The 11,655-nt window shown below is 45.6% G+C and overlaps 1 protein-coding gene across 3 annotated transcripts in view; it reads left to right on the top strand.

Moving 5' to 3' along the window:
• Positions 1 to 8,090: 8,090 nt before the first annotated feature.
• LOC121291395 (SLAM family member 9-like) overlaps positions 8,091 to 11,655 on the top strand; it is a 46,839-nt gene continuing 43,274 nt past the window's right edge. For all 3 annotated transcript variants that reach the window (XM_041212499.1, XM_041212498.1, XM_041212500.1), the window contains exon 1: positions 8,091 to 8,742. In XM_041212499.1, coding sequence (XP_041068433.1) covers positions 8,676 to 8,742 — 67 coding nt within the window. In that variant the 5' untranslated portion in view covers positions 8,091 to 8,675. The remainder of the gene's footprint in view (positions 8,743 to 11,655) is intronic.

Genomic DNA, 11,655 nt, shown 5'->3' with positions numbered 1-11,655 from the left:
CTGCCCGCTTATTAACCCACACCCAAGTCCCTTCAGCTTTCACCCCGGTGCTCGTTGGTCTACATTGGCTCCTTGGTGAGGAATACCTTTGATCTCCAAATTTTTATCCTCGTTTTCAAGTTCCTCCTGACCTCACACCTCCCTCTTCCTGCCATCTCCTCGGGTACCATACCTCTCTGTGCTGATCTCTAACGCTGGTCCGAGCACCTTTGATTTACATCGCTCCACATAGGTGGCCGTGCCCTCAGTTGCCCTGGCCCCAAGCTTTGAGATTCCCTCCCTAAATCTCCTCACCTCCTTATCTCAACTTTCCCCCTTTAAGACACTCCTCAAAACATATCTCCTTCACCAACCTGTTGGTCATCTGACCTTACATCTCCTTTTGTTCCTCAGTGTCCTCCTTTGCTTTCTAAAGCCCCTGTCAATTGCCTTGGGACATTTTATTAAAGGCTCTGCATAAATACAAATAAAAATGGAAAATGCTGGGATCTGCTCTGGCAGCACCTGTGGACAGAGGAGTAGAGCTAACATTTCAGGCTGTTGACTATCATCGGAACAGAATATAAATACGAGTTATTATTGTTGTTTTACAGCAGAGAATCCAAATGCTTAAACATTTGCTGAATGGGGAAGTTAAAATATAAGATTGTTATGGGCAGGGGAGAGAGACAGAATGAAACCCTCTAATTCTTCCACTCTTCTGTGTGTGAGCAGAGTGGTTTAACTTCAGTAAGGCTGAGGTGTGCTCCAAAAACCCTGTTTGTGTGTAGTCAGTTTTTACAGAGTCACTAGCAGCAGACCTTCATGGACTTTTAAACCAGGAGCATTATTTATTCAGGCACACACCCACACCCGCCCACGTTTCCCAGAAAGGTTTATTACTACATCACACACCCAAACCACCCACATTCGAGAAAGAAACATAAGAAGAGAGGAGTTTCATTCCTATGAGTATTAAAACCAAAGAGAAAAGCCCTGGTAAAGTGAAGATAAGACACCAGTGAAAGGGACTTATTCACAATAAATCCAAATGAGTCCAGATAGCTGAAGACAGGATTTTGTGGAGTTTCTTCAGAATAAGAGACGCGCAGCAAGTAGAATAGACAGCCTTGATAATGCTTGTCAACAGAGGATCAGTTTCCCTTTTCCAGTCGAACTCAGGATCTTTCAGAAATAGGCTTTCAAGGAGGCTTTAAAACTTTAAGCACTGTGGCTCGGTAGAAGGTGAGGTGTTATCGCCAGATTTCAGCATTGATATTACTCCTGTATTCTGTGATCTGCTGTCCGCTGCAAAGAGCAAGCAGGGCTTATAATAAAAGGCTTTAAAAAAAATTGAAGAGTTTTGGTCATGTGACGACTGGCCAATGATACACGATATGGTTATACACTTCGGTGTGAGAAACAGAAAGGCAGAGTATTATTTAAATGGTGATATACTGGGAAATGTGGATGTACAAAGTGATCTGGGTATCCTTGTATTTAATTCAATGAAAGTGAATAGGCAGATGCAGCAAGCAATTAGGAAGGCAGGTGGTATGTTGGCCTTCATTGCAAGAGGATTTGAGCTCAGAAGTAGGGATGTCTTACTGCAGTTATACAGGGTCTTGGTGAGACCACACCTGGAGTATTGTGTGCAGATTTGGTCTCCCTACCTAAGAAAGGATAATTACCTTAGAGAGAGTGCAGCGAAGGTTCACTAGGCTGATAGCAGGGATGGCAGGACTGTTGTATGAGAAGAGATTGGTTCTACGTGGCCTGTAATCACTAGAGTTTAGAAGAATGAGCGGGGATCTGATTGAAACATATAAAATTCTAATAGGGCTAGACAGACTGGACGCAGGGAGGATGTTTCCCCTGGTTGGGGAGTCTAGAACCAGGAGCCACAGTCTCAGGATACGGGGCAGGGCATTTAGGACTGGGATGAGGAAAAGTTTCTTCACTCAGAGGGTAGTTAACCTGTGGAATTCTCTACCACCGAAGGATGTGTAGGCCGGGTCACTGAGAATATTCAAGAAAAAATTGATAAATGTTTGGATATTAGGGGCATCAAGGGATATGGAGAGAAAGTGGGAATATGGCGTTGAGATAGAGGATCAGCCATGATCGTATTGAATGGCAGAGCAGGCTTGAAGGGCCGAATGGCCTACTCCTGATCCTAGTCTCTATGTTTCTATGATAGAAAGCAATCAATAATCTATTCATGTTATCAAAGGAATTTCCACCTCCCCGTGGTCAAACCATCAACAGATAATTGAGGCAGATAGGAGTCCTGAACATTTCTCTTGTACATAATCAGTTTTCTTAATTCTCCTTTGTTAATTAGTACTCCTGGAGACAGAAAACCTGAGGCCTTATTGGCCTTGCTGTTTTGGGGTAAGTTCTGACAATGGCAGCCGTGACAGTCCACAAGGATGTGCTCTGGCCATGTTCGTTACAATCCATTTTTAGACGTTTCCAGATTATTGGCCAACTCGCAGTTCACAAAAGTCAGGGTCAGAAGTGCCCTTTGTCAAAACAGGCATCTAAGCCTTTAAAAATGTGCAATGTCTTCATGCTTACATGGCATGACAAGGGACTAATGCAAGTAAGAGGGTGGCAAGTATTGGGAATGGGGCCTTCTCCTTTAAAGATTTTTGCAAGTGTATTTTATGAGAATGTTGTTTCCAGTTACTCTCAAATATCAAAAGCTTATCAAAGATTTTATATCCGCATATATATTGATTCTTGTTGCTCCATTTGCCTCACTTTATTACCACCTACTCTTACCATCTTTGTACCATTATGATTCCAACATTCATATTTTGGATGGGATTTGGTCATGCCCTGAGTTGTAATTGCATAATGTGCACACTGGATGGTCCTGTGATACAAATCACTGAACTATTTCCACCAGTTCCAATGTAATCTTTATTCATCTTATCAAACTGAATTATCCTTTCAATTTCAAATCAGTGTTAAACCTCATTTGAGGCACAAGATGGAAGGTTTTTCTGTTTTAGATAATGATATAGGAGCGCTTTTGCCCCTGCCACCTGACTCCTGACCCCAGCATGTGGTTGACCCTGTTTATTGTACAAAGTGACAAGGAGCTCTCTTGGCCTTTTCTGCTTCCCCCACCTCTTACTGCAGCTGAGTCCGCCACTCAGCCCTTCATTTATTATTGCCTTGAACCGCATGGTCGAAATGGCAGTTCCCCAAATCTAACTCTGAAGGAGCCTGCGGCCTGGTCCAGCTGCCTTGGAGCTCAGCCAACCACCCCATCACCTTCCTTCTTGTGACAGCCTCCTCCCACCCAAGTTAACCCCCTCGACTCTTGGATTACCATTGGCCATCCACTAAGTGCCCCATTCGTCTCTCTCCACGGATCACCCATTTATCTACATTGCAAATGTAACTATTTGCTTCAAAAATACTTCATTGGCTGTAAAGGTCTTTGAGACATCCTGTGGTCATGAAAGACTTTGTATAAACACAAGTCTTTCTTTCTGTCTTTCTTTCTGCCATTCAGGTCCCCCCTCCCGTCATCCGGACTCATCCAGTTTCTTTCCACGCCCATTGTTATATCACCAAGGCTATATCCGGATGGACCACAGTGGCTGGAATCCTGTACAAGGATTGTCCATTTCCCACTCGCGCTCCTTCTTCCTGAAAGGATCAGAGTTTTTCAGGCATGAGGTGAAATCAGCCACCTTACTATCTAACCCTTCCACGGCTGCGGAACAGCCAGATCAGCATCGTGCAGCAGGGAAGGAAGAGGCATGCTCAACCCACTCTGCCTCCTGCTGGCGCATTGAAAGACCTATCCAATTAGACCCCCCCTCACCCTGCTCTTTCCCCATCACCCTGCAAACTTTCCTCTTCAAGGCATTCATCCAATTCCCTTCCGAAACCCACCACCCTTTCGGGTAGCCTGTTCCAGATTATAACAACTCATCACTTAGAATTTTCTTATCTTCTTCCTGCATTAAGTAGAGAGGTGGAGGAATGGGGTTGGAGTGGGAACTTCATTGATTCAGGCCTCAGGCTTTGGTGACAGCAGAATAACACTCGCTGCCCCCAGGGCAGCTGGAGTAGTGAAGGAGATGATCAAACACCTCACTGACTGAGTGCAATGTTTCTAGTGCTCAGGGCTGCTACCCAGCATTAGGAAGCATAATAAGTTGCAGATTTTTTTTCCACAATTGTTAGAATAAAAGACACTGCTTGGAAAGTTAGTGGACATAGTTTGACACCAGACCAAGAAGGAGTGATGAGAATAAGTGGCTGATCATCTGGTCAAAGAGGCAAGATAGGAAGGGGAGGAGGCTATTCAGCCCCTCGGGCCTGCTCTGCCATTCAATGAGATCATAGTTGCTCCGTTATTTAGCCCCATCAGCCTGCCTTGGCTCCAAACCCTTGGCTGGCCAAAGAATCCTATCAATCTCAGGTTTAAAATGATTAAATGAGAAAGTATTGACTGTTTTTTTTGTGGGGGGAAGTTTGTGTGGACTTCGAGTGAAGAAGGGCATCCTAACTCTGTTCCTGAGTGACCTAGCTCTGGTTAGAAGGTTAGATTGGCCTCGGCTCTCCCACGGGCAGGGAAGGTCTCTCTGTGTGACCAAAGCATCTCCTACACTGTAATAACTATGACTCTATCCATCTTATCAATTATTTCCAAAGTCCCGTAACCTCAATGAAATTGCCCCTTAACTTTCAGTAGAAGATAATGTAACTCCTCCTTGTAATCCAAGCCTTAGAGCCTTGTGATGATGTGACTATTGCATCCACTGACACAGAGCCACATAACAACACTGATCTTTATTGATGGCGCTGTTTGAAGAATCAACCCCCCATCAAACACTGTGGCTAAAGTCAGTCCAGAAGGGTTCATAAAAATCAAAAGCACATGGAAGAAATGACTGTGATGAAAAATAAAACTTGACAGTTGGCAAAGCAAGTCAAATGATGCTGGTGAATACACCTTGGTGGTTCACTCCACTATGCCAGCAACCACTTGCTGCGAACTCAGAAACATTGCTGGTGATTGGCTGCATCGCAATTTCACTGGAGGAACAGCAGAAACCCTCTTTGTCCCGAAAAATTGGGTTCGGTGCTGCACTTCTGGAAAAAATTGTGCCGTGGACGAGACATTGAACCAAAACCCTGTTTGCTCTCTCAGGAGGAATCAAAAGATCCCATGGCACTATTTTGAAGTAAAGCAGGGAACTTATTGCCCGGTGTCCTGGCCAATATTTAGCCCACAATCCTCACCCTGAAAGCAGATTATCTGGTTATTTTCATACTGTCAGTCGTGCTGTGTGAAAATTGGCCCTCAAATTACTGCCAATGCTGGAAATCCGAAGTGAAGACAGAAAATGCCGGAACTCCTCAGCAGGTCAGGCAGCATCTGTGGAGAGAAAGAGAGAGAGAGAAACAGAGCTAACGTTTCAGGTTGATGACCTCTGCTCTGATGCAAGGTGCATGTGGTGAGTGACCGGGCACTAGGGATCTACAACCAGGCCAGAGGGAAAGCGTAGCATATTCAGCAGCTCCCTGAGGAGTGAGGTTGCACACAAGATCTGCTGCAGAGGGTTTAGATGGGGACTTTAGTGTGGCAGAGTACAGAAAAAGGATGATAAACACGCAGACCAAAATTCATCAAAATCTGGTGCATTGGCAGTGTTTCTAGGGAGCTTGTTGTCACTGTCAAGGAGCATGGAAGAGTCCAGATCCAACTTGGCACAGGGATTCACGCAGAGCATGAAGGCCACCCTTTCCAGTGTGGAAGTGGTGGCCAATCCATGGAAACACTTGCAGACCAAGCCATGGTGCAGCGACTGATGGCTGACGTCTCAGCTTCCATTGCAGCGTGGGCAGGAGCCACCTCAGTGTCTGAGTTGCTGCAGTGGAAGGTCAGACTGAGGTCACGAGATCTGTGCTTCTTTCCATGCAGGCCCAGGCCACAGATTTTGGCTGCAGACACCAGTGCGCACAGGGGTGTGCAGGGTCGCACACAGCGGTCCAGAAATCTGCGCTCCGATGGGGTGAGGTGTTGCTGAGGTGTCACCCCAGGGAAGTGGCAGTAGCACAAACCTGCTATTTTCACCCTCAACATTCCTGTCCCCACCACTGCCACTCTGCTCATGCCTCTCCTGTTGTCCCAGAGTTGCACTTCCCCCAGTGAAAGTCAGTCACCTTCCACCAACCATGCTGCAGCCACTTGGATAGCACTGTGTAGGAGCACTAAGCCAGACAAAATTCATACAGAACAAACACTAAGAGAATTCAGAAGGGTGAGTCATTGAGTACCTTCTAGAACATTGAAAGAGATGTTGGATAAAGCTGGTATGAAATGGTTGCTTTGTGCTGTGTTTTATTCCAGGATTGTGGCCAAGAGGACACTGTGGTGGTAAGGTGAAGAGGTGTTGAGTGTCACAAATGCCGAATTCACATCTCAAGTTATAACTTTTAGTTTTAGGAATTAAAGTTGTAACTGTATAGGAAAGAAGCATCTGGCTAAGGAACTGATAAGCAACCCTGAAGTAAATGGAATTCAAACAAGCTTGAAGTTAATTACACTGAAAAGCCAACCTGTGTTTATCTTACAAGGTCAAGGAGAGCAGTGCAACAGGCGAACATGGATGACCCATCTTTAAGCCTTAGGTAGAGATTTAAATTATGTGTGTAGTTTCCAGGTGAGAAAAAGCTGACATCAAATTTACACCCATGGGGGTTTCTTTGTGGGCAAAGAGAGCCTGAAGAAAGGGCAATCACATCCATTAACAATATAAATTCTTCACATAGGTTACAGAATCAAAGGGTAACATTGAAGGTAAAATAATTTGTATGTATTTCTGTTTTGAGGACATCCCAAAGCATGCCACATTGTCATAGAAGTAGGCTGTGGGGAGTTCTTTTGTTTAGTTTATCTGGGTGTCTGCTCTGAAAGCAAATAATTGCAGCTGTTGCCTTTTGCAGCTCACTGAGAAGAGAAAGCCAAAAGAAATGATTGCTAGTCAGGCCTGCAGTTAGACAGAGAAAATACTAACATCATCGTTCACCACATGGAAGATGGAAGGGGGGTGGAACTTAACCTCAGTTTGGGTTTCTTGTGGCAAAGAAAGCAGTCAGCAGAGTTAGCTTGGCAGCATTGAGAAGACAACCAGAACAAGTGACCACAGCTTCTAAGGTCAAGGAGTATTACATGAAAACCTTACCTTGGAAAATAGCTGGGACACTGAGAGAATTAAAGTGAATTCGAGAGAACTGTGGCATGCATTTGGGTGGCTCCCTACAAAGTAAATAATTTTAAGATATGGTAAAATATGATTGAATTCTCGGGGCAAGTATAAGTAAAACTGAGCGCATAACATACATAGTTATAAACTATGGTGTTAAGTTAATGCCTCTTTTGTTTAATTCTTTTATATACATTAAAGTTTATTTTTGTTTAAAGGCGGAACTTTTTGGGGCTTATTTCTAACGGTTAATCACTGGGTGTTCAGATTTCTCTTTAAAGGTTAATGGTTCCCCAAAAGGATAGGAGCGTGAGAATGGCGATCGGAAGATTCACTAAGGGGAACGGGAGGATGATGAGATGCTGTCCAGATGCAAATAGCCTGGTGACGTCCCCTATTCTCCCTCTTTCTCCTTCTCCTCCTGATCAGGTCACCCATGCCTTAGTGGTAAAGGGCTGGGCCTTTATGACAACAGGTAGATTTTGTTTCCCGAGAAGGGCAGCAAGTCAGTGGTGAGGGGTTGGGGAATGCCGTTGAGTGAGGTGGTGAGGGTCGGGGGAAGGGACAGAGAGTGAGGTGGTGAGGAGTCAGGAGAGAGACTGAGAGTGAGGAGATGAGGGGCCAGGAGAGGGATGGAGATTGAAGTGGTGAGGGGTCAGGAAAGGGACAGAGAGTGAGGGGTTGAGGGGTTTGGAGAGGGACAGGGAGTGAGGAGGTGATGGATTGGGAGAGGGACGGAGACCAAGGAGGTGAGGGGTAAGGAGAGGGACGGAGACTGAGGAGGCGAGGGGTAAGGAGAGGATTGGTGAGCGGGAGGGGAACGGGATAAACAGTACATGCACCGTCAGACAGTCTGTGTCCTATGGGGATGCGCAGCTGGTCCTTTGGAGCTGCGGGAGTCTCAGTTTATATAGTGGAACTGTTCAGGTCAGGCAGCGTGTGTGCTGAGAAAAAGCAGTCAGCAGGTCAATGACCTTTCACCAGAACTGAGAAAGGGTCAAAATCGAATAGACCGAGAGCAAGTGGAGGGGAAGAATAAATTGAGCGGTGTGTGATAGGGTAGAGGACAGCAGAGAGGAATTACAAACATTTCCTGGTTTGAAAACCAGGTAATGAATGATATAAAGGAGCAATGTCGTCCCAGCTTTCAGGAGCTGCATTGATCTAACCCCGAGATACTGAGCTCGAAACATTAACTCTGTTCCTCTCCGCAGATGCTGCCAGACCTGCTGAGTTTTTTTTATTTTTAATTTTGTTTTGGATTTCCAGCTTCCGCAGTAAAAAAAAACTTTTTATACAGAGCAGCATAATCGTCATGGGCGTGGATTTTCTTAATATTTCTAAGGATTGATCGCAAGAGGCAGTGAAGTGCAATCGGCAGCTTCCTCTCTCTGGCTTCACGCTTTGCATGGAGGAGACGGAGAGGCGTGGTCAGAAGATCAAGGAGCCACTTGGATCATGTCCGCCACCAACTTCTGCACGTTTATCCAAGCCGCTCTGCTTTTGGGACTTGATGCTGTCGCAGGTAAGGGGAGTGGGAGACTTTTATACAAAATAATTCTTGCCCTTACGGGAAGTGACACGCGAAGTGAGCCCGACCTGCCCCACAGTTAGCGGAAAGTTTGCAGGGCGGCTCCGGTGCAGAGATGTCTGTGCATAGATGGCAGTTCTGGCTCAGTTCACTGGTCCCAATGGCCAACAGGGAGATAAAAGCAAAGAAATGCGGATGCTGGAAATCCAAAACAAAAACAGAAACAGAAATACCTGGAAAAACTCAGCAGGTCTGGCAGCATCGGCGGAGAAAAGGTGCAGATGCCCTCCAGTCAGTTCGGTTCAGTCTATTGTATTGATTCATTGTCGTTTCGAGTCCTCATGACCCTTCAACAAAACTAAGTAAAAATAGGAAAGGGATGAAATATAAGCTGGTTTAAGAAGGAGGGAGGGGGTGGGGGTGGGGTGGGGCGGGGGTGGTTGGGACAAGAAGCCATGAATAGGTGGAGATAACCAAAAGATGTCACAGACAAAAGGACAAAGAGGTGTTGAAGGTGATGAAATTATCTAAAGGAATGTGCTAATTAAGAGTAGGAAGCAGGACCAACAAGGTACAGATGGCCCTAGTACGGGTGGGGTGAAGGAATACTAAAAAGGCTAAAAGGTAGAGATAAACAATGGGTGGAAATACATTTAAGAATAATGGAAATAGGTAGGAAAAGAAAAATCTATATAAATTATTGGAAAAAACAAAAAGGAGGGGGAAGAAACAGAAAGGGGCTGGGGATGGAGGAGAGAGTTCATGATCTAAAATTGTTGAACTCAACATTCTGTCCAGAACGCTGTAAAGTGTATTACCCAGACCTCCCTGTCGCTTACCATTTCAACACTCCACCCTGTTCTCCTGCCCACATGTCTGTCCTTGGCCTGCTGCATTGTTCCAGTGAAGCTTAACGTAAACTGGAGGAACAGCACCTCATCTTCCGACTAGGCACTTTACAGCCTTCTGGACTGAATATTGAGTTCAACAATTTTAGAGCATGAACTCTCTCCTCCATCCCCACCCCCTTTCTGTTTCGTCACATCTTCCCTTCACACCCCTGTCGGCATTCCGTAAGGATCGTTCCCTCCGGGACACCCTGGTCCACTCCTCCATCACCCCCTACTCCTCAATCCCCACCTATGGCACCTCCCCATGCCCAGGCAAAAGATGTAACACCTGCCCCTTCACTTCCTCTCTCCTCACCGTCCAAGGGCCCAAACACTCCTCTCAAGTGAAGCAACACTTCACTTGCATTTCCCCCAACTTAGTCTACTGCATTCGTTGCTCCCAATGCGGTCTCCTCTACATTGGAGAGACCAAACGTAAACTGGGCGACCACTTTGCAGAACACCTGCGGTCTGTCTGCAAGAATGACCCAAACCTCCCTGTTGCTTGCCATTTCAACACTCCACCCTGCTCTCTTGCCCACATGTCTGTCCTTGGCTTGCTGCATTGTTCCAGTGAAACCCAACGCAAACTGGAGGAACAACAACTCATCTTCTGACTAGGCACTTTACAGCCTTCCGGACTGAACAACAACTTTAGGTCTTGAGCTCCCTCCTCCATCCCCACCCCCTTTCTGTTTCTTCCCCCTTCCTTTTGTTTTTTTTCCAATGAATTATATAGATTTTTCTTTTTCCCAACTATTTCCATTATTTTTAAATATTTTTAAATCTTTTATGCTCCCCCACCCCCACTAGAGCTATACCTTGAGTGCCCTACCATCCATTCTTAATAGCACATTCGTTTAGATATATATCACCAACTTCAACACCTATGTGTTCTTTCATTCTGTTGTCTGTGACATCTTTTGATGATCTGCTTCTATCACTGCTTGCTTGTCCCTACAACCACACCCCCCCCACTTCTCTCCCCCCACCCAATCCCCGCACCCCCCCCCCCCAAACCTCCCCCCCAACACACATACCTTAAACCAGCTTATATTTCACCCCTTTCCTATTTCTACTTAGTTCTGTCGAAGGGTCATGAGGACTTGAAACGTCAACTCTTTTCTTCTCCACCGATGCTGCCAGACCTGCTGAGTTTTTCCAGGTAATTCTGTTTTTGTTTTGCAGTAGACTAAGTTGGGGGAAATGCAAGTGAAATGCTGCTTCACTTGAAAGGAGTGTTTGGGCCAGATGTGGTTTTAGTTTTAATCAACAATGGCCATCATTAGACTTTTAATTCCAATTTTTTTTTAACCGGATTTAAATTTCACCATCTGCCATGGCGGTATTTGAATCTGGATTCCCAGAGGATTACCCTGGGTTTCTAGATCATTATTCCAATGACAATACCACTGCACACCGCCTTCAAACCAATTGCTAAAGAGAACCCTGCATGTCAGTTTACTATAAACTAGGAAATGCAGATGTAATTAGGGTTTTATTGTTCCTTCCCACAATGTGTACAGGGGGCGGGAATATGTGGAAGGTGTGGGGTGGGGGGTGTTGGTTGGTGTCAGGGATGCCAGTCTGGAGGGTTCACCTAGGGAAGCAAATACCCTTGCACTGGCACTGCCCGTGGGTTGGTCCAAAATATTTTTTTACTCATTCATGGGATGTGGGTTTTGCTGGCTAGGCCAGCATTAGTATTTCCCATCCCTAATTGCCCTTGTTCAGATGGGAATTTTTAAGAGTCAACCACATTGCTGTGGGCCTGGAGTCACATGTAGGCCAGATCGTGTGAGGATGGCAGATTTCCTTCCCTAAAGGACATTAGTGAACCAGGTGGGTTTTTACAACAATCAGCAATGGTTTCATGGTCATCATTAGACTTTCAATTCCAGGTATTTATTGAATTAAAATTCCACCACCTGCCATGGTGGGATTGAAACCCAGGTCCCCAGAGCCTTAACCTGGGTCACTAGTCCATTGACAATGCCACTACACTAACACCTCCCCG

The sequence above is a fragment of the Carcharodon carcharias genome, chromosome 19 (assembly GCF_017639515.1).
Source record: "Carcharodon carcharias isolate sCarCar2 chromosome 19, sCarCar2.pri, whole genome shotgun sequence".
Classification (NCBI taxonomy): domain Eukaryota; kingdom Metazoa; phylum Chordata; class Chondrichthyes; order Lamniformes; family Lamnidae; genus Carcharodon; species Carcharodon carcharias.
This window is presented reverse-complemented; position numbering and strand designations above follow the sequence as displayed.